The 27,804-nt window shown below is 47.5% G+C and overlaps 1 protein-coding gene across 1 annotated transcript; it reads right to left on the bottom strand.

Annotated features, from left to right (window-relative positions):
* Positions 1-548: 548 nt before the first annotated feature.
* Positions 549-27,782, bottom strand: KLHL30 (kelch like family member 30). The gene is made up of 8 exons (XM_074192508.1): positions 27,603-27,782; positions 24,502-25,308; positions 19,300-19,444; positions 10,661-10,747; positions 9,104-9,259; positions 7,336-7,524; positions 6,019-6,164; positions 549-2,410 (listed from the first exon to the last, which is right to left on the bottom strand). The coding sequence occupies exons 2-8, from the start codon at positions 25,273-25,275 to the stop codon at positions 2,168-2,170; spliced, it is 1,740 nt and encodes a 579-aa protein (XP_074048609.1). The 5' UTR covers positions 25,276-25,308; positions 27,603-27,782; the 3' UTR covers positions 549-2,167.
* Positions 27,783-27,804: the final 22 nt, after the last annotated feature.

The raw sequence follows: 27,804 nt of genomic DNA on the forward strand, positions 1-27,804 counted from the left end.
CCCTCCCTCCTCATCTCTACCTCTTGGTTTCCTTCAAGCTCCAACCAAAATCCCACCTTCTTCAGGAAGGACCCCTCAATTCTCATGCCTTCCTTCTAATGGGATTTGCTCCCATTTAACCTGTAGTTGTCTTGTGGTCCCATAGTGGTTTACGTATTTTCCTCCTCCCCATTAGATTGTGAGCCCACCATAATTCATGTCCCAGTGCTTAGCTTCTGGTACACAATTGGAGCTCAATAAATGCTTAATGACTGACTGATAATAATTGATTGAAGTGATGACCAGAGACCCTATAATGAAATGTATTACCCATCTCCTGATGGACAGGAAAAGAGCACAAAGAGATTGATCTTTTTGGCCTCAGCAAATGTGTATATTCATGTTGCCTGAGTCTGATACTTCTCCAGGTTTTTCCAATTTTTTTCTCTTCAAAAGTCTGAGAGGAGGAAACCCTCCAAAAATAAGCCATTGTAACATTTTTCAGAAAAGGAGAGGAAAAAACTTCAGAAAGAAGCACAAAGGGGACAGTCTTGAAAGTAATCTGGAGAATTTATTATATACTGTTTTTAAAGCAAGCCTTATGAAGCAGAGAATTGTGGGTTCATATACAATCCTCATTTTGTGTCTGGATATTTCTGTGGAAATGTTCTTTTTTTCTGGTGTTGAAGTTCAGAATTTAAAAAACAATAATTTAAAAAAACAATTGGAGGGGTGGCTAGGTGGTGCAGTAGATAGAGCACCAACCCTGGATTCAGGAGTACCTGAATTCAAATCTGGCCTCAGACACTTAATAATTATCTAGCTGTGTGGCCTTGGGCAAGTCACTTAACCTGATTGCATTGCCAAAAAAACCTAAAAGAAAATACAATTGGAAACTAGCAATTTCTCCCCAGACGATTTCTATGTGATATCCAACCGATGTGAAATATAAAGAATGAAAATAGAACCAACAACTGGCAAGTCTACAGGGTCCTTAGATTTAAAAAGAATTTCACTTCCATCATCTTATTTGAGCTCTAAACCAACACTATGGGGAAGCCATTACTTTCCTCTCTTTGTAGGTGCAGAAACTGCACTTTAGAGGAAATGAAATGACTTGAATAAGGTCATGCTGCTAGTCACCATCTGCTATAATGGAACTCTACTAAACTACAACGCATCTTTACTAAGTAACCATGCTTCTTTCTCGCTAACCCTTGTCCAGTCTAATCCCAATAGCAATTATTAAGTACACATTGTATTATCAGGTTTTGTACTAGGCCTTAGGGAATCCACAACAATAGAGAGCTACCACTGCTTTCATCTGTAAGGAGCAGAAAACCATTGAATTTAGGAAGAAGTTGGGTAGACCTCCCTTGGGGATGAGTCTAGACTTTCTAGAAAGGGCATTACTGTAGGCAACACCCCTCTTAATTTAGACAGATTCCAGGAATTTGGGGAATGACGATCCCTAGGCTCACAAGATATTAGAGGACATGGGGAAAAGACCTTGGATGATATGGACCAATCCCTTTATTTTACAGATGAGAAAACTGAACCGCAGGTATGGAAAATCACTGGCCCAATGGCCTAGAGAAAGACTCACAAGTTCTTAGATTTGGAAGAGACCTTAGAGATTGCCTTGTCCAACTTCCTTGTTTATTAAGTGGGGAAACTGAGCCCTAGATTGGTAGAGTGACTTTTATAGAATCTTGACTAGGAAAGGACTGTGGACATCATTTTGTTTAGCCTCCCTGCCTTGTTTAGTCCCCCCCTTCCAGTTACTCAATGGCAAGCCCAGAATCTGAATCTAGTTTAGGTGTCTCTTTAAGCACACCACTATCCCTTAAGGCTATCACCTCTTGTATTTGCCTCAGGTTACCCAATTAGTACATGTTAGAGGTGGGCCTCCATGATGTAAATAAATAGGAAGAACAAAGTCAATAAAAGCAACCAATGGCAGTCATGTTTCAACATTTCCTTGGGAACCAGTGGGTATCGCTTCCTTCCCTAGAAGGTTTCTGGCTCCGGGAAGCAGAAAAGATCAGAAACTTGAACATATGATGGTGTCCAAACATGGTGGAGAAAAGCATCATGGCACAAGAAGAGGCTCACATAAAGGGCCCTGCTGGTACCTCAGTTTTGTGGAGAACAGTGAAAGAATAGGTCTGCCCCCTCCCAAGGGCCCTTAGCTCCTCGCAAAGGGTTCTGTCCACTTGGAGACATCCATGAAGATAGAGGAAGAGCTGTGGTAGAGCCAGAGGCAGGGCAGGGCCCCTTCCCGGATCCAGATGTCTTTCGTCCCATCATACACCTCCATCTCTACCCGGTAGTCCCCTTCCATGCCCTGCCAGCGGCCTCCCGTCACATAGAGCTTGTCTCCCAATGGCACCATCCCACCATTCTCATGCAGACTGTGAAGCAGCTGGACCTGGAACAAAGATGGCTACAGGTGAGAAGAATACAGTAGGCATTTATTAAAGGCTTATCATCTTATGGAGAGCCATATCAAAGATGGGGTAGACATGAGCCATTCTCTTTAAAAAAGGAAAGCAGAAAAACATCTGTTCATGAGAAACTCCTGAGAGAAATCTGTTTGAGTGAATATCTTAGTCTCAAGACTTTAGATCTAGAAGGGGTCTTCAAGCAGTGGTAGAGGATCACTTGTGGGAAGCTTCGTACCAGGATTTCTCAGTCAGGTACAAGGTGGGCCTTCTGGCCTCTAAGATGCCTTTTGATCTGGAGATTCCAGGAGGGATTGATCTGAGATCAGTACATCTTCCCTTCCATGGCAGAGGGTCATCCCCTCATTCCCCTGCATCCCACCCCACTCCCCTGAGGACACTCTGTCTCAATTGTAGCCCTTAGATTGAGGGTTGCCCTGAGCCCAGAGGGTTAAGAGGCTTGCCCTTGGTTATCCAGCCAGGACACGGTAGAGGCAGCCAAGTCTCTCCCTTAGGAGGCAATAGCTCCAAACCACCAGTAGCTCCTTCTTATGAGGCTCCAAGGTGAATTGCTCTTCCCATTTATTCGTAAGAAATGGGATAATGGAAAGAGACCTGTTCCCAATGAGGTACAAGAAAACAGACTAAGAATAGCCCCTCAGGTTTTGGAAGCCCTTTTCTCCCCCCCCCCCCCCCACCATCCCTCCCCTGCAGCCAGTCCAGGAGCCACCTTCTGCCTAGAGCCTTCTCAGTCTCCCCTTCCCACTCCCTGCACCCTACCCCATCCTGGAATTTTTACCCCTCAAGTTTCCTTGCTTCTTCATTGTGTATATGGGGGCTCCTTGAAAGTAAGAACCCTTTCTTGGCTTTCTTTGCATCTCCAGCCCTTGATACAATGACCAGCATGTTGTCAGTGCTTGATAATAATTTGATTAATTGATTTAGGAAACTAAGAGAGAAGTGACTTGCCACAGTCACTTAGATGCTCCTAGATCCAGGACTGGACTCAGAGGACATCTCCCTCACTTTACATATGAAGAGATTGAGGTTCAGTTATGTCATGTGACTTACCCAAGGTCACACATTTAGCTAGCTGGCATCAGAGGCTATCAATGTACAGGGAGGACTGTGGCAATCAATTTGCTTCTCTTAGATCTGAAACCCTTGTTCTGGGATGGTAGATGGGCCTGAACCCTGAGATCTGAAGCTAGCAGGGGTCCCAGAAGCCATCTGCTTTAACTTACCCTCCTTTTACAGCTAAGGAAACTGAGACCCAGGGAGCATAAGGAATTAACTCAATGTGATATAGGCAATAAGTGTCAGAAGCAGAATTTGAACTTAGGCCCTCTCTAAGGCAGGGGCAGGGAACTCCCAGCCTGGGGTATCTGGATGTGGCCCTGGAAAGCATGTGGTCTGGTGCTGCCAAGGCAAACATAGGTAGGACTCCAAATTCAGTAAATGTAAGAGATTTTTAGGAATGATTTAATTCAATATTTGACCAAATATAGCAGGTTCATTTTTAAGTTTTGACTGCTCTAAGGTATGTCAGGATTGAGGGGTATCATGGTTGGGGGGGTGACATTAGCCCTGACCTAACTGGCATCATAAAGGCTCACCAATAACAAGCCTGGTCCAATGAGATCGATGAAAGGGCTCTCACAGCCCTTCCCAGAATAGGCTGCAGGAGAGGAGATGGGAATGAGCCACCAGCCCCACATTCCTGGCAGGGGTAGACATGGGGGGAATCACTGCCTGGCAAGCCTCTCTCTGCACCTGTCCTCCTGCCCCGGCGAGGTCAGTCTGGTCAGCTGAGTAATGACGGCATAGGAACAGCTGCAGGAGGACTTTGGAATGATCCAAGTGTAACCTGAGCTGGGAACAACATTACCGAAGGGTCCAGAGGTCAGGCACAGGGGCTGGGCCTCTTCCTGGAGGTGGGGGGGGGCGGGAAGCAAGGGGGGACATGAATCCAAGTCTGAGCATCAAAGTTTCCAGGGATTGTCTTCCCCCACCCTCTAGGAAAGTCCAAGAGGAAACACTGACAGCTGCTGCTGAAGATGGTGTAGAAGGAAGGATACCCGGCTTCAAGCCCCTTCAGGGACTTAGCTCCCAAAATCACCCTGGACAAGTCACCTCACATCCAAGGTTGAACTAGCTGGTATTTGAGTTCCCTCCTAGCTCTATGGTCTGGTACCTGGGTGACCTTGGGGCAGTCAGATGACATCACTGGATGGTCTCTAAGCTTCCTTCCAGATGTCGAATCCTATGGATATGGACTTTCCTTATCACAGGAATATAAATTTAGAATTGGAGGGGACCTATTTTATAGATGAAGAAATTGAGTCACAGAGAAGGGATGGGCCTTGTCACACATCTAGTCTTTGTTAGAGATGGGATTTGAACCCAGGGCTCTGACTTCAGATCCAGTTTTCTTCTTACTATTCCATGTTTATTGAGTCCTCAGAGAAATTAAATAAATCTCCCAGGGTCCCACAGGCACCAAATGCCATATCCTTTGACTTGAGACTCAGCACTTCTTCCCTCACATTGAATCTCCATGGCTGCATCGTCCCAAGAGAAGGCCTACCAGCCTCCCAGAGCCGTGGGAAGAAAGCTGCTTGGAAAACATGCAAGAACTCAAGAAATGAGAGAAAGGAATCACTCTCATTTCTCTAATCCTTTGATATTTGCAAGCCATTTCCTGGACAAGCTCTCCAGTGAGGAAGATGCCACAGGCATGATTGGCCCCATTGAGGCTGGGAGAGGTTCAGTGGCCTGCCAGTGGGCAGAGGTGGGATTCAGACCCAAGCATCTTGGCCATTCTGCATCTCTACAAGCAGTTTCTGACCCATAGACCCTGGCAATCCCACCATTTATGGAATGAGGATGTCCAAGGACTTCTCTCAAGGTGATCATAGAATTGAAGGATTAGGAGGAACCTAAGGAAGCATCTAGTCCAACCCATACCCAAAGGAATCCCTCCTCTACCATCCCTGAGAAATGGGCATGCAACCTATTTTTGAGATTTTCCAAGGAGGAGGAAACAACCATCTATCTGGGCAGCCCACCAAATGGAAGTTTTTCCACCCAAATTGGCCTCCTTGCAATTTCCACCCTTTGCTCCTGGTTCTTTCCTGTGGGACCAAACAGATCAAACTAAATCTGACCCATTGTAACCTTTTGCCAAAATAAGCATGCTGATCATGCCCTCCCCCCAAGTCTTCTCCAAAAGAGACATCCTCAGGTCCTTTGGCTGATGCTTGTGTAACATGAACCCAAGGCCCTTCCCCATGCTGGTCTCTTTCCTCTGAACTCTCTCCAGAATTAGGTGTCATTCTTAAACCATGCTGCCTAAAACTGACACCAAGACTCAATGTCATTTGACTAGGGCAGAAGACAAGGAATGTCTTCCTTGTTCCTGGAAGTCCCACTCCCCTAAGGCAACCCAAAGTCACTTTGACTTTTATTTCCATGGGAACAGAGAAAAGTCCAACTCCCCTGGTCTCATTATAATAGATGGGGTCTGCCACAATGTGCTCCCACCCCCAAGGTGAGAAAGAAGGACCAGAACAGCTCCAGGAAAAGATCAACTTACCTTCTGCCACACATTGGCTTCAGGGTCATACATGTAGACTTTCTTGGTGTTGTCTCCGATGAGGTAAATGGCCCCATTGAGAGAGGCACAGCGAGGGGAGGAGAGGTACTTAGGGATGAAGGGTGAGGCAATCACACTCCAGACTTCTACAAAAAAGATATGGCAGCATTGACGCAGAGACTAAAGATTGCATTTCCACGTAACCAAGGCCAGTTGCTATGGCTGACCAGCTTCTTCCTAGCTGTGTGACCCTAGTCAAATCACTTAAACCTGATTGCCACAGGTTCCTCATCTATCAGATTAGACTCAATGGTCTCTATGATTCCTTCTTGCTTCCAAATCTTTAAATGTCTAAAAGGAATGGTTGAGCCATTAGCTGTCCAGAAAGAAGCACTTGAGCCAAGGTCAAAGATGGCACTCCTAAATGTAGCTGACCTTCTAGAAAATGAGAGACTGTTCTCATAAAAACAAACCACATTATTGCGAGATCAAAGACTTAGATCTGGAAGGAACCTCTTTATTTTATTTTTATTTGTTTTTGTATTTTTGTAATAAAGTGACTTGTCCAAGGTCACAAAGCTAGTAAGTACCAAGTGTCTGAGGTGGATTTGAGCTCAGATTCTACTGACTCCAGGGTCCATCTTCTATCCACTGCACCCCCTAGCAGCCCCAACACCTTCATTTTGCCCAGGAGAAGCTGATGCCCACAGTTCTGATAGTCATTTGCTCAGTATCATCCTGGTTACTAAGTGAAAGAGTTGGGATTTGAACCATCCAGCAGCCCCTTAAGATTTACCAAATACCTTCCTCATGGTCAAGTCTGAGTGTTCTGTAGTGCAATATTGCTGTTCCCATTTTATGGATGAGGACCCTGAAGCCAATGGCTCCTCCTTGGATGGATACCCAGGTAGCAACTGGGGATATTCAACATGAAGGACATCAAGGCCATGATCACTGGGGTCATGGCTGGGAGCCATTGTCCCATTGGAATGAGACAGATTTAGGCTGAAAAGCAGAAAAGTCTAGTTCTAATGATCTAAAGTCTAGCAATCAGAGGTGATTGTTATCCCTGGTAGTGAGTGAGTGGGAAAATTTGAGAGGTGGGGCGTCAGCTGGAGAAGGACTCGCCAGGTAGATTATAGTGGGGATTCTCTGCCATCTTGAATGGGTGGCGGAGATGGCTGATGAGGCCCTTGTCCTGGAAGCCTGGAAGTCATCATAAAGTGGGAGCTCAGCTGCTGTCTATTTTCTACAAATTCACGATGGAGCCCATCTGGACCCCAGGTCTTCTCGCTGGCCCCCACACTGGCCACTCACCTGTGAGGGGGTTATAACACTGCAAGGTCAGTGCATTGTACTTGCAGGCACAGGAGCCCACAAGGTAGAGTCTCCCATGACAGCCGACGGCAGAGAAATTGCTCACATACTTCAGTGCCGGACTGATGACCGACCAGATGTTGTTATAGGGATTATAACTTTCTACCTCCACGACGTCCATGGTGGTACCTAGGAAGCATCAGAAGATGGATGGGGAGAAGTCACACTTGTGGAAAAAAACACCAGGAGCAGGAAGGGACTGCAGAAGCTGTCTAATCCATCCCCCTCATTTTACCACTGAGGAAACTAAGGCCCAGGTCACCCAAACAGGGAGTGGTAGAGCTAGGATTTGAACTTGGGTCACATCTGACCATCTGTGAAAGGTGGGGGCTGCACTCAGTGCTCTCTGGGGTCCTTTCTAACTTTAGATTCATGATCCACTGAAGCTATGAGCCCATCCCTACTAGGATGACAGCAGGTCATACCATACATGGCAGCGGTGGGCAGTTGATGAGACTTCTTTAGTTTTGACTAGCTCATGTGGGTGAGATAGCTAAGTATAAAGGAATCCTGAGAATGCTGTGTGGGCTTCACCCCACTAACAGGGGGTCTGTACTTGGACCGTGGGCATCATATTGGAAATACGGTCTGTGGAAGTTAAATGTCCTGACTTGATGGATCTTGGGGTCATGAGTCAAAGCCTATCCACTGAATCTACAGGAAGTAGGGGTCTCAAAGGTCATAGTCCTGGATTCACCCCAAACAAGGAATCTAGGTGTACTAAGCCTGAATGAAATCGGGAAGAGCCAAACTCTGTGGATAGAGCGCTGGGCCTGGAGTCATCCGCCCCAGTTCAGATCCAACTTCAGATATTTACTAGTTGTGTGACCCTGGACTAGTCATTTAACCTTGTTTGCCTTGCTTTCCTCATCTGTAAAAATAGATGGAGAAGGTAATGGCAAGCCATTCTAATCTCTCTTCCAAGAAAACCCCAAATGGGGTTTTTAAACTTCTAAAAGACCATTAGCTTGGATGATTGATGGGGGTGACAGTGATAATCCCTGTGACATGAAGGATACCAAGGCCATGATCATCAGGGTCATGGCTAGGAGCAATTGTGCCATTGGAATGAGACAGATTTAGACCGAATGATAAATGGAAAGCAATCAGTGAATCTGAGGGGTGAGTCCTCTAGTGCCTGCTTCTCTGAACCTTGAATTTCACAAGACTTTGTGTCTTTGGGAAATTCAGAAGACAGACAAGTCCATTCACTAATTCAAAGGATCATCTGCAAAGCACACAGTATATTGGGTATCGCTGAGTACATTTGGATCAATTTATCACTGCCTCTACCTGCTTCTATTTTATGGTCAAATTGGGAAAATGTTGCATTCAATAATTGTGATTCCCAATGGAATGTGATCAGTAGTATGAGAAAGGTCCAAGAGACTCTGGGAATTCTGAGGATAGTTTGATCTCTCCCAACAGGACAAATCTGGATGGGCTTCAGGGAGGAGGTGGCGTACTTGAAACCTGGTGATGTGAGGCTTGGCAGAAGGAGAAAGGGTGGTTAGAGATGAAATTTGAAAATTTGGTCAGGATTCCTACAAGAGTCATGACCACAGATAATCTTTGCAGACAAAATAATATTTGGAAACTCTGCCAGGACGGATGTACTCAGAAGCTCTGCCCGCAGTTCCTCAAATGGAGATGTTTACTAGATTAAATAAACAGAAAGGAGAAAACTGTAAAGCCAGCTGGCCCTCACCCCCAATGGCGTAGATCTCTCCATTGAGTGCAGCGCTGGCATGGTTGGTGCGGGCTTTCATCATCGGAGCAATAAGTTTCCAGATACCCTCTTTCTGTGAAAAGCACCAGGTCTGGGTCGTGGACCAGGTGTCTATCTTGCTGCCACGGGAACCACCTGCCAAGAAACCCCTCAGTTAGGGACAGACATCCAAAGTGGAGGCACTTGGAATCCTCCCACTCTATAGCATGGGCAAGTTCCGGGACCACGGCCAGGTCCTCCCCTTCTTCAATAACTGGTGAGCATCCCGTGTGCTAAGTACAGGGCTCCCTTTTCAGTTGGCCTCTTAACTCCTTTCAAAGAAGCCCAGAGGCTCAGAGCTGAAACCTCAGCATCCCCTGGTTCACCAGAACAAGATTCTCTTCCCCAGCATCCCTGGTAGGATGGCTTCAAGGCCTCTGGAGAGAGAGAACCTACTCTACCTCAAGGTGGCCCAGTTCTCTTTGAGGGGACTCCAATCACTGGACAGCTCTTTCTAATATCTGGTCTACATGGACCTTGGCACCCATGGGGTGCCCACTTGAAAAAAGGAGAAGGGGCTCAAGATGGGCAGAGGGAGCTGGAGGGCCCTCCCTGGCTTAATCGAAGTCAGGAGGGTCCACTTCATACGCAGGGTATCCTCAAAGTCAATGGACTGGAAGCTTTCATCACTTAAAAGGTCAAAGCTATGAACACATAGCTGTATTAAGACTTAGGGCATCTGTGTGTTGTTTTAAGGCTTGTGAAGCACCTGGCTTCCATTAGCTCACAGTAAGGAGTGTGATCGTCCCTACTTTACCAACAAGGAAAGGGAGTTTTAGATAGTGATCACACCGTCAGAGTGTCATTGGCCAGGCTTGACCTACAGCTCTTCCAAGCTCAGTGATCCACCCATTCCATCATGGATTGTTGCCCAGAATCATCCGGAGACATCCCCATCCTACCACTCATGGACCATATGACCTTAGTCAAGTCACTTCCCTTTTAGGGATCTTCATTTTCTCATCTATAAGATGGGAACAATAGTATCACCAAGATCAAATGAGTGGTGGATGCTGGAAGAGGAAGAGGGAATACAATTTTTAATAAAATACAGATGGTCCTTAACGGCCCTGTTGAAGACCTGGAGCCGGTAGTGGGTGGGAGGCCACAGAAAGGGGTTTAGCCATGCAGAATTGAGGCAAGGATGCCCAGGGTCACTGAGGCAAGAGTCCAGATTCTGCTGAGTTGCCAAGCCACAAGGCCCGCCCCTCGATCCAATGTCCATCCAAGGCTCATGGGCACAATAAGGAGTCAGTTCCTGAGATGGGAGGGCCACTCCCACCCCCTGATGCCCAGAATAGCCCCGGCACCTCCGATGACAGCCGGGACTCCAAATAAACACAGAGAGGCGTCCAATTAGACAGAAGAATGTGGCCTGGAAGAGATGATTCTCTCCCCTCCCCCATCTCCACCCCCAGGATGAATAAGCAAGAATTAGACCTCAGACATGAGCCCTGAGTTGGACCGCGAGGCCTTCCTCCTCCTCCTCCTCCGTACCTGTGACATAAATATCGTTGTTCAGCGCCACGAGGGAGAAGCCCCATTTATGGTAGTCAGGGAAATCGGGAAGGGCTCGCCAACACTCTGAAAAGGAGGGAGACAAGGGGAGAGCAATGTCAGGAGATGCTGCACCATCTGGTTGGAAGCTCAACTCCAAGCAAGGAGACATCTCCCTCTCTGACACCCCACTAAGTGCCCATCTAGTCTCTTCTTGAATGTCTGATGTGATGGGGAACTCACTCCATCACAAAGGCTATCTAATTGTTTGCAAGTTATTCCGGGGCCTAATTGCCAATTTGCACTTGTTGCAATTTCTACTTGTGACTCTGAGTTCTTTCCTCTGAGACCTCAGCAAGCCTACGACCCTAATTCTTTCTTCAAACTAAATAGCTCTCCAGTAAGTCCTCAAGCTGAATGAGGCCACGGAATGTGGTAGAAAGAGCAGAGTCTCGGGCACAGGGTTCAAATTCTGGCCCTTTTACTTTCTATCTTGAACAAATCACTGACTCTCTCTCCATCTCAACTTCCCCATCTCTAAGGTCCATTGTTGCTCAAATCTACAAGCTCATGATTTCCATCATTCTGCTGGTCGGGCTCCAGATTATCAATGTCCTTCCTAAGACACGGCCCCCAGAACACCCTCCAGCCGCCACGGTCTGCCAAGGGCCAAATGCAGAGGCAGGGTACCACAGACCTCTCTGAAGGCAGGTGAAGCTCATGTGAATTGTCTGGTCTGCTCTACTCCCCCAGATCACTAAGCCTATAGCCCCCCAAAAAGACCAAGATATAGATATGTGTGTGTGTCTGTGTGTGTGTGTCTGCATGCGTGTGTGTCTGTGTGTGTGTCTGTGTGTGCGTGTGTGTGTGTGTGTACCCCTTAATCCAGTAGCCAATGACATGCTGACCTTGTGATCATCTAAAGCTTCATTTCCTCCTTGGTAAAGTGGGGATGATCCCCCTCCTCTGCGAGCTAATGGATGCCAGGTGCTTTGGGGGGGGGATTTGCAAGGCAATGGAGTTAAGTGTCTTGCCCAAGGCCACACAGCTAGGGAATTATTAAGTGTCTGAGATCACATTTGAACTCAGGTCCTCCTGACTCCAGGGCCAGTGCTCTATCCACTGCGCCACCTAGCCACCCCCTCTTCATGAGGATCTTAAGAAATAACATTTCTCCCTTCTAAAGTCATTTCTGGACTTTTCTCAATAAAGGAGACCTTCTGTTCAGTCATATCTGACTTTCTATTCTCCCATTTGGGGGTTTTCTTGGCAAAGGTACTGGAGTGATTTTCCATTTCCTTTGTCAGCTCATTTTACAGATGGGGCAACTGAGGCAAACAGGGTGAAGTGACTTATTGAGTATCACATAGCCAGTTAGATTCTGAAGCCTCATTGGAACTCAGGTTTTGCTAACTCCAGTCCCGGGGTTCCACTTAACTGCCCCCAAAGGAAACCCTTAAACTCCCAGGTCCCAAGGACCTCCTCCAGACTTCCCTACCCTAAATTTAACCAGTTTCTATTAGGAAGCTGCGCAGAAAGTTAGGAATGAGCTCAAACGTCCCCAACTTAGAATGGGGACTAGTTTCATACAGGTAAGGCCATCACCTCCCTCTGCTCTTGCCTGGGGTGAATAGTTTGGGAAATGATTTTTTAGATCACCAACAGTTCATTGAGGTTCTGCTTATTGAAATAAACTAACACCAGAAAGGTTCCCCACATGGCCCCTTGCTCAGCCTTGACCATGAAGCTGTCTTTGGGCAAGAACCCTGTAAATGGTCATCACAAAATACCCCATGTCATAGCAATGCCTGAGGACATGAGGGGTCTGCCAGTTTGAACACTGCTCACCCGAAGATGAAAAACACGTCTTATGAGAGTAATCTCAATGAATGAAATTGTTTCTGACAGATTGGAGCTCCAAGTCTTGTCTTCCTCACTCACCTGCAGGGAGATGCCAACAACAGGAGGAGGCGAGAAGGGAGTTGGAAGGGGCGGGAGGCAGAAAGTCTTCCCAAACATCCGGGTCAAGAGCTCCACAGGGAAAGTTCCCCAGATTGCTTTGACTCCTTCTCCTCAAAGAGACATCTGTAAGCTTGGGGCATCTTTTCATAGGCTCACAGAATTAGAATTGTAAAGGACCTTGGAGAGGCTCTGACCCAACCTTCTCAATTTTCATCTAAAGAAACTGGGTTAGCTAGGTGGCACAATGGATAAGGCACCAGCCCTGGAGGCAGGGGGACCTGATTGCAAATCAACCTCAGACACTTCATAATGACCTAGCTGTGTGGCCTTGGGCAAGCCACTTAACCCCATTGCCTTGCAAAAAAAAAATAAAGAAACTGACTGCCAGAATAGGGAAATAGCTTTCCTCAGATCCCATAGATAATGAGTGACTTAGCACAGCCTCCCCTCACTCAAATCCAATTCATGTGCTTGTCATGGCACCACAGCCCTGATGTCTTGGTCTTCTCTGAGAATGAAGAACAGAATATTATTAAGTAGTAACCCCAGGATTCCCCTCAAATGTTCTAAATACAGGATGGCCAGGTGGCACAGTGGATAAAGCACCAGCCGTGGAGGCAGGAGGTCCTGAGTTCAAATCCGATCTCAGACACTTCTTAATTACCTAACTGTGTGGCCTTGGGCAAGCCACTTAACTCCATTGCCTAGCAAAAACCTGAAAACAAAACAAAAACAAAACATCACAAGGCATTTCCTTTTGCCTTTTTTTCAGATATAAACCATGGCTCGAAAAAATAAAACTCTGGGTTTATATGGCCCAAGTTCCGTGTTGGGGGCTCCCCCTCATTTCAAATCAGATTACTTTCTCTGGGAACCTTAGAATGTAGCTCACGCTTAGGTTTCCAAAAATATGAATTAAAGGGTTGAAATCCTGTGAAAACACTCAAGGAAACAATAAATATCAGATATAGGACAGCCGACAGAAAGACTAAAAAATAACCCAGAAGACTCACTTTGGACCCTAAGTAATCAGGACACTGTCCTCTCCAGTGAGTCCCACCTTCACCCCAGGGTCCTCTGCAGATCTCCAGGACTACCCTCAAGTTTGTATTTGACTTAAGAAGGCCAACTGGGAATCTATAGAGAAGAAACCTTCGTATTCAGTCCCACCTTCACCCCCAGGCATCTTTATAGATTTACCTTCCTAGAGCTCTATCCTAAAGGTGTGGATTCTCCTTAGAAAAGAAATAAAGTTGAGTTGCTAGAGATGTGATTCCATAGATATAGTCTAGGTTTTATATCCTCTGTCTTATGACTCTTTTCCTTCATCTTGGAGATCAAGTATTCAATTCTCTTTTCCCTCAGAAACCATCACTATCCAGACACTTCCTTCTCCTACATCTTAGAAGGACAAGTTCCAGAATAAAACTGTGACTCAGCATAGCTTTGCTCTCTTTCCCCACCCGCCCACAGTCAGGTCTGCTCTCTCTGTTGTGGTTCTCCCTTCAGACTGTCTGAATCTGGGTCTCGAGATCCCACCCACCACATTGCCACCCTAATACCAGAGGGGTGGTTCTGGTTTAGAACATTTTGAGCCAAACAGATCACTCCAGGTTAAGGAGGCTTCATCTAATAGAATAGCCGCTTCCCTTCATGAGATGTAAACAGGTCAAGTATCCTGTTCCTCTCCATGAGGAGTTAGTAAGGAGATTCAGGTCAAAGTCCCAAAGAGTAGACTCATCCTACATGGAAAGGGCTCTATCTCTGGGGTCACAGGTCTTGGGTTCATATCCTGCCTGTGACAACTCACTAACCTACAGACTTTGGGTAGGTCCCTTCAACTCTCAGTATCCCCATCTGTAAAATGAGAGGGCTGACCTAGTTGACCCCAGAGGTCCCTCCAGCTCTAGCTATGACCCTATTATCATAATAACTAGGGGTGACTAGGTCAGATCCCCCCCCATAGGAAATAAGCCAAATCCCAACGATTCTGAGGGTTAGACATGTATCTGCCACCAGAAGACATGAAGGGAGCCCTAACACGATTTAATCCTTTATCCTATTTTGTGCCATCTCAACTCCCAAAGATGGCGCAAGGATTAAGTGAACAAAGGAAGCCGGAATGAGTCCCATGACCACATCATGCCATGGAAAGACTGCTAGTCCAGAAGAGGCCTTTGGGCTTCAGTCCCCTCAGCCTTCAAATGGAGAGGATGGCCCTTGTAGTGCATAACAAAGAGGTATTGATTGTATGGGTAAGATGAGACCATAGACAGCCCAGGTCCTTAAGAGGTCTCCCCATTTCCAATGCATTCCCTAAGCTTCCTAAAGCAGAGAAGAGACCTCTTCATTCTGCTGCTCTGGAGTCTTTATTGGCTCCCCATTCCTCGGCTTGACCTTCAATGCCCTTTACAGAATGGCTTCCACCCACCTTTCCAGACACACATTTCATCCAAGATTTCCCTCCACAGACATTATACTGGGTCAAAATTGGTCTATTTGCATTTTATATCCACATCCATACCTCTGTTGCTGGATCCAAAGCCTGAAATGCCCCCTCCCACCTCCTTGCCATTTCCTAGCTTCCATAACACCATTCAAAAGTCCTTGCCCATTCTCTTGGTGGTCAGAGCTGCCTCTCCTCCAGTGGTCTTATCTGCACAAATCCCTGGCAGGGATTTCTGGTCTTTAATTCTGCACTGCTTAGCATGGGGGGCTTGATCCTAAAAGGAACTTCATAAATGCTGATTGGCTTAAATAGGTGAGTGGACCTGCTTAGGACAATGTCTTTAGACTATTGAGTTAGGGTAGGCTCTGGAGCCCTCTCAGGGGCTGTGCCACCATCCCACACATTTAGGGAGCTTATTTGCCATCAGAGCATTTGATCGTTGCTGAAGGGCAAACTTGGGGCCATTTCTGACTTTTGATGCTTTGAGTTAAAGTGGCCAGTCCCATGTACTGAGTCTATGTCCTCCACTTGCGTCATCTTGCCCAGATCATGTCCCCTCTGATTCATGTTTGAGTCACCCTGGGAGAGCAGAGGAAAGGGCCAGACCATTGTCTCATTGGGCTGCCTGGTGGCATGCCAGGCAGGCTCCAATCTGGGCCGGGCACAGCTGCTGGGCCCAGTGGGCCAAAAGAGCTCATCCCATTAGCTCAGCCTGCAATCTCTCATGGTCCCAGGCCTCCTCACCCAGCCAGTGCCCTATGGGGGGACAGTTTGCCAGTGTCAGAGTGTGGCATCAGGGGCTGCTGACCAGAGGAGAACTTGCTGGCCCATTCCAGTGGGGCCCTGAAGGCAACTCCAAGGGGCTTTGTTCTCTTTGTCCAGGGAGCACATGCCCCAATCTTCCCTCTTCACCCCCACCCCCCCGGCTCCTAGACATCCAGCCAGGTTCTCACTGGGAGAGATGTCACTCTGTCCAACAGCAGATTGCTCTGGGGGACAAGGCAGACTCATTTTGTCCACTACAGAGAAACACTTTCCAGGTGGTGTCCAAGTGTAGGATTGTCAGTTTATGTGTCTACTCTGTTATTGGGCTCCATCACTAAGGAAATGGGACACTTCAGCTTGGTTCCAGGCTGCCCAAGGATGGAGCAAGTGAGTAATGGACGGGCCTAATCAGAATCCTCCATCATCTGCCAATGGCGCTTCCTAAGCAAGGTTCCTAAGCAACCTTCCATCCATGACCTCACTGAAGCCTCCTGACCAGCCCAGTGAAGCCAGTACTACAGACAGCACCAGTCCCATTTTCCAGAAGCTCAGCCAGCAAGAGTCCCACCCAGGGTTCCTGATTCACTTAACTCTCAGTCTTCCAGGGCTAAAAGTTGCAGAACAGGTGGAAATCTGCTTTCTCACACCAATGAGATCATAGGTGGAAAGTGGGGAAAAAATGAGTGAATGAAAGAAAAATCACAGATGTGAATGTGGAAGAATGAACAAAAATTATGGTCAGCACATGAATGAATGAATGAATAAAAAATGGGCCTGCATGTGAATAAATACATGAATGAATGAAAAAGCATAGAATTGAATGTTAATGAATGAAAACCCATAGGTTTGGATGTGAATGAATGAAGGAATGAATGAAAAATCTTGTGTAGATGTGAAAGAATGAGTGAAAAATCAGTCTGAATGTGAATGAATGAAAATTATAGTTCTAAATGTAAATGAATGAAAGAATGAATGAAAAATCATGGATCTGAATGTTAATGAATGAAAACTCATAGGTTTGGATGTGACTGAATGAAGGAATGAATGAAAAAATCAAAGTCTGAATGTGAATGAATGAATGAATGAATAAAAAAATCATAGGTTCGTATGTGAATGAATGGTGCTGGGTAGATCCATGGGACAATGGGTTGATCAGCCCCTTCTGGCAGAAATGGCCAGATTGATTTGAGGAGGCTTTCAGAACTCCAGGGGAGATGGTGGAGTGGGGAAGGAGGACAGTGGGGAAGGGGAACTTGAGGGAGGCCTTTGGGGAGAAGATTCAGACACTTAGTCATTAAGCTAGCCTGGGCAAGTCACTTACTGTCCGTCTGCCTCAGTGGCTTCAACTCTGAAATGGGAATAAGAATAACAGCGATTCCCTCCCAGGGGGTAAAGGGAGATGATATTTGAAAAAATGTTATTAGAATTATTCTCTAAGGGAGTCAGTCATCCCACTAGTCATAATAAGAGGCAAAAGTGAGTTTTGGACGTCGTGTAGACAAAGCCGGTATAGAATGGTTCAGCTTCCTGTTTCTCCCTGGGCTTTGGCCTAGCATGGGTGTTACACACAATATCACTCAATGAATGAATGAATGAATTTTCCTAGACAGTCACTGGAACAGTGTTGGGAACTCAGACTAGTCTTCATGAGGAGTAGGGGAAGAGGCGGGAGGGCAGGCCGGGCTTAGGGGTCCCAACATATTTTTATGTCAGTATCTGACTTTTGGCAGTCTGATACTTTCTCAGAATATTTTAAATGCATAAACTAAAATGCATTGCATTAAAATGAAACTAAAGGTTAGTGAAATGAAGACAATATTTTTTCCCATCCAAGTTCATGGACTTCTGGGGAGCCCAGCTTAAGCCCTCCTTCCAGTGAGGCCTGTCATGAGGGGCACAGGTGATTCACAGAGAGGTGCCAACCTATGGCTCGTCCTCACTTATATGAGCTGCTACTACTTTTGAGAAGGGAAAGATACCTGTGGGAGGACTTGTCAATCAATACCCATCACTAGGCCCATTTGGAGCCTCCTGGTCTCCTCTCCACAGTCCCAGTCAGTCTCTGAGAGCCTTACCTACCTCATTGCCATGGAAGGGGAAAGGGAAGAGGCTCAGGCTTGAGGGAGCTCCCTGAGGGAGCTAAGGGAGCCTCAGCCTTGTGCCTCATTGAGACCCATCCCCAGGATACTGGAGAGAGCTTGCAGGAAGGGAGACCACAGGCTCCTGGAGTTTGTTCAGCTCCCTTCTGAGGTCTATATCTTCCAGGGTCTCATGTAATTACTGTTCCCATTTCACAGATGAGATAAGTGAGGTTTGAAGAATTTAAATGGCTTGTGTAAGGCCACAAACTCAGGCAGGGGCAGACCAGAAGCCTCAGAGGAGCTCCTGATCTCTGGGATTTGGCTCTTGCCCCAGGACAAAGCAGTTCTCTTGCTCCCCCCTGCAAGAAGTCAGTGAAAGCCAGGGAGGCAGACACAGTTTGGGGCTGCCAGCGATGGGGCTTCCCCTCTGGAAAGTTCCTGGCTGATACTGTGGCCATCTGAAGGTGGTGTGAGCCATAAATGTTCTCATTCACAGCTTGAAAGGCCACCTGGCTTGAAGGGGCAGAGCCCCATCCACCCAGGAGGCAGCCTCATTGACATCAGCCAGCCTGGGTGAGAATCCTCCCTGCTGGCCCCGTTCCCCAGACACGGCCATCACCTGCCCTCCCGGCCAGGTGCTTAGTCTGTGAGGGTCAAGGTGAGTCAGCGACCACGACCAAAGAGTGGGGTCAGCCCTCAGGACCCAGATCCCCAGACCCGGCTCTCTGATCAGGCTGAGGACTGAGGGGACCCTTTCCTGACCTCCACAGGCCACATCCATCCCTCATTTCACCCAAATCCTTTAATGCTTCAACCCACAATTTCTCTTATAACAACTATCTAATATTGTTCTGTTTAAGTACAGAGATCAAGTATCTTCTTCCCAGATAGATTGTACCTGCGTCGAGGGCAGGGAGCACTTCTGGAACCTTCTTGGGTCAAGGCCTACATGATTTCTGGTGTGGGACCACATTCCTGCAATTCAGCATATCACGGGGGGAGGGACAATAAACATTAGTCCTTGTCAAAGCTCATTGAGAAAGGGAAGGAAGGGGAGGGGTGAATAGAAGAAGGAGGGAGAGAAGGAAGGGAAGAAGGAGGGAGGGAGGAAGAGGAAAAGCAAAAAGAGCATGAGAGAAAGAGAAGGAAGAAAGGAAAGAATGAAGAAAAGGTACAGAAACAAGCAAGCCAGAAAGAAAGAGGACATATGGCTCCTGGAGACTCCTATTCTAACCTCCACTATGTTCCTCATTACCTATGTAACACTGGACAAGTTACCTTCTCTCCCTATGCCTCAGTTTCCTCATTTTTAAAGTGAGGAAGTTGGCCTAGATGGCCTCTAGGGTCCCTTCCAACTCCCAGGCTTCTGCTCTGGTACTTACTGGTCTTAGGGTTATAGAAGGCACAGTTCCTGGAGATGGGCAGAGGCTCCTCACGATTTTCTTCTTCATCCTCGGAATCTTCCAGTGCTCGCCCCCCCACTATCACCAGAACTTCATCCAGCTTCTGTGGAAGCATCATTGAAGACTGACAGACCAAGAGCATAAAAGATGATCATTAGAAGGAGAACAAGCAGCAGTCTTCCAATCATTCTTTTTTTTTTAAGTTTTGCAAGGCAATGGGGTTAAGTGGCTTGCCCAAGGTCACACAGCGAGGTCATTATTAAGTGTCTGAGGCTGGATTTGAACTCAGGGACTCCTGACTCCAGGGCCGGTGCTCTGTCCACTGTGCCACCTCACCTCCCCTAAGCAGCAACCTTTCAATGCTGATTCTAGAACACATTTGCAAAATGTTTTTCACACAAATAAAGACAGATCTAACCAACTCAAAAAATATTAATTACTCATGGGAAGGCCAAATCAATATAATAAAAATGAAAATTCTTCCTAAGTTTATTTCTTTGGTGCCATACCAATCAAATTAATAAAGAATTTTTTTATACAGCTAAAAAATGGAAATTAAACTCAGATGTAAGAACAAAGTCAAGATTATCAAGGGAGTCATTAGTAAAAAAAAAAATGTTAAGGAAGGAAACCTAGCAGTATGAGGTTTGAAGCTGCATTATAAAGCTGCCATCACCAAAGCAAGCTGGTACTGGCTAAGAAAGAGAGTGGTGGATCACGAAATAGAGATACACAATAATAAATTAGCATAATACTCTAGTGTTTGATAAACCCAAAGACCCAAGCTCTGGGGGCAAGAGCTCACCACTAGACAAAAGGTTCTTTGAAAACTGGAAAGCAATTTGACAGAAACTACGATATAGATAAATGTTTTATGTAATATGCCAAGATAAAGTCAAGATGGGCAAATGATTTAGACATAAAGGGTGCTATCACAAGCAAATTAGGGGAACATGGACATTTCCCCCTGTTAAATCTATAAATAGGAGAAGAGTTTGTGACCAAAGAAGAGACAGAAAAGATCATAGGAAGTAAAATGATAATTCCAATGATATGAAATGAAAAGTTTTGCACAAACACAACCAAGGTAAGCCAAAATTGGAAGGAAAGCGGGAAACTTGAGGGGGAGGGGTGAGAATGAAAGGAAATTTTTCTGATAATTCCTCAACTATACAGGCAGATTTATACAAATAATATAATACACTATAAAATATAATATATAATAACATATAATATATTTACAATATTATAACTATTGTATATAATATGTTTATAATATTATAAATATTATATATAATATATTGTGTTATATTACATAATATATTATATGTAATATATAAATAATATATAATGTATAATATATAGTATAATATAATATATAGTATAATAATATACTTATAATATCATTATAAAAACATAATTTTCTCAATTCATAAATATTCTTAAATGAACTGATGCAGAGTGGAGTGAGCAGAACCAGGAGAACACTGTATTCAGTGATGACAATTGGGAATAACTAAGCTGCTCTGATTAAGACAATGGTCCAAGACACTGCAAAGGACCCATGATGAAATGTTATCTTCCTCAGGAGAGACAAGGATGACTCTGAGTGCTGATTGAAGAATATTGTTAGATATTAATATATAATTTTATTAGATATAATATAATATTATATTACTAGATAATTTGTATTATCTAGATTATTATTAGATATTGGATAATTTTACTATCTCAGACTTTATTTTTCTTCCTTAAGGATATGATTTCTTTCTCATCACATTGAACTGAGATCAACGTATAAGATGGAACCAATGTAAACACTAACAGACTGCCTTTTGGGGGGGAACGGAAGCAAGAATGGGGGGAAATGGTAAAACTCAAAATAAAATCTTTCTTTAAAAAAAGTATTGTTTTTCCTTTTCTTCATTTCTTACTTCTTTTGCAACATGGCTAATATGCAAATATGTTTTACATGATCTCACATGTATAATTGATATATTGTCTGCTTTCTCCATGGATGAGGGGAGAGGAGGAATGTCCAAAATAAAGTAGCTGATTCTAAGCAGTCTTTCCATCCTTATCTTCCATCACTCTCTTTCACATGCTCTCCATTCCAACCCATTGGCCTTGGTCAGGCCCCTCTCTTCCTACTTTCTGGTCTCAGGGTCTTTGCTCCTTCCATGCTCTTCCCCACAATCATCATTCCATGTCCAATTGCCCCAGCTGTTCCCCATGCTTGTATTCTGCCGCCTTATGTCCCTTTCTTACAGTCTTGGCTTAGGTTCTGTAGTATACATGTTCTTTCCGAACCCCTCAGTCAGCTAATGTTCTCCCCCTGCCCCTTGGCAATGCCTTGTATCTTAGATACACACACATATGTTTGTGTGTGTGTGTGTATAGCTATATATATGTGTGTGTGTGTGTGTGTGTATAATTATATATATCTAGAGTTATACACTCTCCTGATAGACTGCAAGTTCCTTCATGGAAGAGACAGTTTCATCTTTCCATTTGTCCACCCAAGATTTAACAGAGAGTCTGGCATAGAGTAGGAGATTAATAAAGGCTTGTTACTCAACTGATTGACCCCTTTCTGTCTGCCTAATGCTAGAATGGATTTCCTCCCTTTACCCTCTCTGTCTTTTAAGACTGCTCCTTTTGGCAACAAAAACGTGCATCCCCTTTGACCCAGCAATACCACGACTGGGTCTGTACCCTGAAGAGATGATGAAAAAGGGTAAAAACATCACTTGTACAAAAATATTCATAGCAGCCCTGTTTGTGGTGGCAAAGAATTGGAAATCCAGTAAATGTCCTTCAACTGGGAAATGGCTTAGCAAACTGTGGTATATGTATGTCATGGAACACTATTGTTCTATTAGAAACCAGGAGGGATAGGAATTCAGAGAAGCCTGGAGGGATTTGCATGAACTGATGCTGAGTGAGATGAGCAGAACCAGAAAAACACTGTACACCCTAACAGCAATGTGGGGGTGATGGCCAACCTTGATAGACTCGCTCATTCCATCAGTGCAACAATCAGGAACAATTTGGGGTTCTCTGTGATGGAGAATCCCATCTGTATCCAGAGAAAGAATTGTGGAGTTTGAACAAAGATCAAAGACTCTTATCATCAAATTAGAAAAAAAATCATTATATTATTATGTAATTTTACCATCTCATACTTTATATTTCTTTCTTAAGGATATGATTTCTCTGTCACCACATTCAACTGAGATCATTGTAAAACATGGAACCAATGTCAAGACTAACAGAATGCCTTCTGTGGGGGGTTAGGGGGAGGGAAGCAAGAATGGGGGAAAAATTGTAAAACTCAGAATAAATAAAATCTTTCTAAAAAAAAAGACTGCTCCTTTCCCTCAGAGTTACTAACACAGAGACCATCTCTTCCAAGAGAAGTCCCATCAACCTTTCCCTACTTCCCTCCCTCAGCCAAGTGAAAGTCCTCAAAGTGTTATTGTGGAGAATATTGCAATTGGGTCATGAAAAACTGAGTTCAAATTCTGTCCCAGACACTTACAAGGAGAGTGATTCTAAGCAAGTCACTTAACCGCTCGGTGCCTCAGTTTCCCCACTCCACCTTTCAAGGGTTATGATGAGGATAAAATGAAATAATGTTTGTGCAGTGTTTTGCTAACTTCTGATTGTTGCATGCATGCTAGTCATTATTCTTATTTTCTCCAACCCTCCCCAAAGCTTTCCTCGCACCCAGTACCTTCTCTGAATTCAGCTATGATCATTAATATTAACGTTTGCTTTTCTTCCTCTCACTCTTCCCACTTTGAAACTGAGCCCCCTGAGAGCAGGGTCCACGCTGTGTCTGGTTTGGTAAATTATCTAGCTCAGTGGCACGCAGTAGGCGCTTAATAAATGTGTGGTCGTTGACTGGCTAAATGTTGTTAAAGCGGCCCCTTAAGGGTTCGGTGAGTGTCAGCCTGGAAAGGTCACAGCATCAGCGACCGGGAGCTGGAGGAAGCCCAGATCACCCAGGCCGCTCCTGCACTTTGCAGAGGACACCGGCGGCGAGGAGGCCGAGGGGCTTGACCAGCGTCACAAGGCTAGTGAGACGTCAGAGGTAACAGCCCAGCCTAGGGGCCCTGACTTCCAGATCCAAGAAGAGCACAGTGGGACGTCCCAGGGAACCACTGAGGCAGACAGAAGCCAAGAGAGAAAGGACAGAGCTGGCCAGTGGGGAGAGAGCTGATAGTCCTAGAATCGAATCCTACCGCAGACACATTGCGTGAAGTCTATAGAAGCCCCCTTTGCTGGAGGGTAGAAATAGAGAGTAAGAAAGTCCTTAGATGGAAGAAGAGTGCCCCAACACACACACGCACACGCACACACACACAGACACACAGACAGACACATACACAACACACACAGAGACACACACAGACACATACACCACACACAGATACACAGACACACACCACACATGCACACACACACCACACACAGACACACACAGAGACACACACAGACACACCACACACAGACACACAGACACACACCACACACACACCACACACATGCACACACACCACACAGACACACAGACACACATGCACACGCACACACACCACACAGACACACAGACACACATGCACACATGCACACGCACACACACCACACAGACACACAGACACACACACCACACAGACACACATACACACACATACACACATACACACACCACACAGACACACAGACACACGTGCACACACACAGACACAGACACACCACACACACAGACACACACGCACACACACAAACACAGACACACAGACACACACAGACACACACAGACACACATACAACACACACAGAGACACACACAGACACACAGACACATACACCACACACACAGGCATACACATACCACACACGCGCACACACACCACACACCACACACCACACAGACACACACACATGCACGTGCACGCACACACACACACACACACACACACACACACACACACACCCTTCTAGTTCACATGACTAAGGACCCCACGGTGGGACAGCAGCAATGACCATGGCTCTCAGCCACCTGACTGAGGGCGGCAGGATGGATGGTCAGGAAGCCCCCCGGCTCTGTGAAACAGCACTCATCTTCCAACCCCTGAGACAAGGCTCCGGTGCCCACCCATACCCACCACTAACCGGGCTCTGCTGCTGGCTGATCACGGCCTTGCAGGCCTCGGAAGCCCGAGTCAAAGGCTCCGTGCAGAGCAGGTGCTGCCGGAACTGATCCGGGAGAGAAACCAGATGCACCAGGTCCAGCAGTTCGGGCAGGTAGCGGGCCCGGGTCTCCTCCTCGTACCTCACCCACCTGAGCAGGGCCTCCGCCCGGCTCTGATCCTCTCGCACCTGCAGCAGCTCGTTGGACAGGTAGGCAGCCAGCCTGTCTTTGGGCAGCTGCAGGAACTCTTCTTCCTGAGACACGGCCTCAAAGTTCTCCTGCAGAAAAGACCAGGCCTTGGAGGACACCTCCGGGCAGCCGTGGCGCTCGCCAAAGTCGCAGATGCCCAGGCAGTTGGTGGCATCTAACTGTTGCTGCAGGTAGCGGCTGCACACCTTCTGAACGGTGGGGAAGTGGAGCCGGTTGGAGGTCTGAGTCAGAGCTTCCACGTTGTCCTGGTTGATGGTCAGCCTGCCCGTGTACACAAAGTCCAATAGCAGCCCCATGGTGCCAGCGTCCACATCCGGGAGCGCCACCTGGGCAGCGATGCTCTCAGCAAAGTCCCCCGCGAACATGGCATGGAAGTAGGGGCTGCAGAGGGCCAGGAGGCTGCGGTGGCACGGGAACGCCTGGCCACCAACCAGTAGGGTGACGTCCGACAGCTTGGGGTGGGCACGGAAGGCCCGCAGCCCGTCCAGGATGTCCTGGGCGTGGGACTGGAGGTGGAAGTCAAGATCGTCCACGTTCCTCACCATGGCTTCGACACACGCGTGTCCTCCGGCCCCAACCTGCCCCAGAAAGGGAACAGAAGCATCAACATGGAGGACCGGGGAGCCACCGCCTCCGCATCCCTGCCCCATCCAGCCTCCTCGGTGCGTCATGCCAGGCTCTTGTGGGCTGAGCCCACTAGGGGATGAGGATGCTCACGAATTCTAGATACGGAGAATGTGGGGACGACCCAACTCCCTCCTTTTACAGATGTGGAAACTGAGGCACAGAGAGGTCATGGGCCATAGACCTGGAGTTCAGAGGGACCCCATACCCTGGACATCTAGTCCAACCCTCTCATTTTACAAAAGAGGAAACCGAGACCCAGAGAGATAGAGAGACAAGTCCAAGGTCACATACAGGGATCCTCCATCCAGTTGAAAATAGCCTCAAAGGTCACTTAGTGGACTGTGCCAATTTTACAGTTGAGGAAGCTGAGTCCCAGGGAGGCAAGAGCAAGACCTCAGAATTCTAGATCCAGGGATGGGGCGATGTCGCAGGTCACAAAGCAGGGAGGGTGATACGATGATTCCCATTTTCAAAGGAGGAAACCGAGACCCGTGGGGTCCAATGACTTGCCCTGGGTCACACAGCTAGTCTGCTGTGGTGGGATTGGAACTCAGCTCATCCTGACCTCTGCCCTGACCCTATGGCCGTGACCACGCCACAGGTATTTCTACCCACATGCGGCGTGCGGTGTCCTCCCTCTGGGGAGCAAGGCCTCATCTGACCAGCCTCACCCTCTGCCAGTCCACTGCTCCTTCCCAGAAGATGGACCACGGGTTCTCCTAGAAGAGCTCCCCAGACTGGGCTTTCCCAGGCTGGCCAGTACCCCAGGCATCAACTTTCTTCAGAGTCCGACTTGGTCTCGGCCCTGACCCCCGGACCACCCTCCCACCCCCCTGGCAGCATGGATGACAAGGGACGGCAGGGGCTGAGACAGCCTCGAGCCTCAGTCTCCCCCGATGCTCACTGGCCCGGCCTTGCTGAGAAACCCTTGTAACGGAAACAGAAATCTTGGTCCGGGCCCGTGGGATCAGGTGGGAAGAAGGTCTTGAGCTCTGAGGGAGGGGGTGATGGGCCTGGAGGACTGCCAGGGAACTGGGGCACGGACCCCGGCCGGCTCGGCTGGCTCCCAAGATGCAGAGGCCAGAGGGGAGTTCATCCCAGACTGGGCCTCGAATCCAGGCCTCGGTTTGTAGCCCGACCCTGGGGCTCTCCTCCCCCCTCACCTGGCTCTCCCCTTTATGAATGAGAGCTCACAACTCTCTGCCCCGTAGCTGGCTGAAACCGTGGAATCCCCTGGGGTGCAGTGCTTGGGGGGGTCCTCCTCTTTGGGATCTGGGGGCAGTGGAATGTAGCCTTGGAGGGGCACGGGCACCAGGGCTGAGGACCCAAGGACCCGAGGACCCGAGGAGGATGGCCAGCTGGGGAGGGCCAAAGGGGAAGGAAGGAAGGAAGGAAGGAAGGAAGGAAGGAAGGAAGGAAGGAAGGAAGGAAGGAAGGAAGGAAGGAAGGAAGGAAGGGAGGAAGGAAGGAAGGAAGGAAGGGAGGGAGGGAGGGAGAGAGGGAGGAGGGAGGGAGGGAGGAGGGAAGGAAGGAGGGAAGGAAGGAAGGAAGGAAGGGAGGGAGGGAGGAAGGAGGGAAGGGAGGAAGGAAGGAAGGAAGGAAGGAAAGAAGGAAGGAAGGAAGGGAGGGAGGGAGGGAGGGAGGGAGGAGGGAAGGAAGGAAGGAAGGAAGGAAGGAAGGAAGGAAGGAAGGAAGGAAGGGAGGGAGGAAGGAGGGAAGGGAGGAAGGAAGGAAGGAAGGAAGGAAGGAAGGAAGGAAGGAAGGAAGGAAGGAAGGAAGGAAGGGAGGGAGGAAGGAGGGAAGGGAGGAAGGAAGGAAGGGAGGAAGGAAGGAAGGAAGGAAGGAAAGAAGGAAGGAAGGAAGGGAGGGAGGGAGGGAGGGAGGGAGGAGGGAAGGAAGGAAGGAAGGAAGGAAGGGAGGGAGGAAGGAGGGAAGGGAGGAAGGAAGGAAGGAAGGAAGGAAAGAAAGAAGGAAGGAAGGAGGGAAGGAAGGAAGGAAGGAAGGAAGGAAGGAAGGAAGGAAGGAAGGAAGGAAGGAAGGAAGGAAGGAAGGAAGGGAGGGAGGGAGGGAAGGAAGGAAGGAAGGGGGGATAGTCGTGAACAACTTGGAGTGGCAAAGGCCCTTGGGAGAGGGTCCCCCTCCTCTCGCCTCGGGTCCTGAGGCCCCTGGGGTTTCCTGGCAGGAGCCCCTGGTCCGCTGCCCCTCCGTCTGGATCCTCCCAGGCCTCCCTGCTCCCAGGCCTTACCTGGCAGCTTCCGGCCTCGCCTTCGAGCTTGTCCTTCTCTGCCCGGGGCGGCCCAAGTAACAGGTGCTGGGCACGTCCGGTGGGGCCACAAAGGAGAAAGGACAAGAAGAGATCTCCGCGGATTACCAGCCCAAGGAGACTCGGGCCTCAGAAGGCTCTGGGCAGGCCGGCCCTGGCCTCAGACCAGCAGGAGAGGCGTGCC

The sequence above is a fragment of the Macrotis lagotis genome, chromosome 6 (assembly GCF_037893015.1).
Source record: "Macrotis lagotis isolate mMagLag1 chromosome 6, bilby.v1.9.chrom.fasta, whole genome shotgun sequence".
NCBI classification, from domain to species: domain Eukaryota; kingdom Metazoa; phylum Chordata; class Mammalia; order Peramelemorphia; family Peramelidae; genus Macrotis; species Macrotis lagotis.

Excerpts from the sequence above, each read along its gene's own strand:
- KLHL30 (XM_074192508.1), bottom strand. The coding sequence starts at position 25,275 with ATGGTGAGGAACGTGGACGATCTTGACTTCCACCTCCAGTCCCACGCC. Across the intron at positions 10,748-19,299 it reads CTTCTATAACCCTAAGACCA|AGTGTTGGCGAGCCCTTCCC; the intron begins GTAAGTACCAGA and ends CCTCCTTTTCAG. Across the intron at positions 2,411-6,018 it reads AAGCCAATGTGTGGCAGAAG|GTCCAGCTGCTTCACAGTCT; the intron begins GTAAGTTGATCT and ends TCTTTGTTCCAG.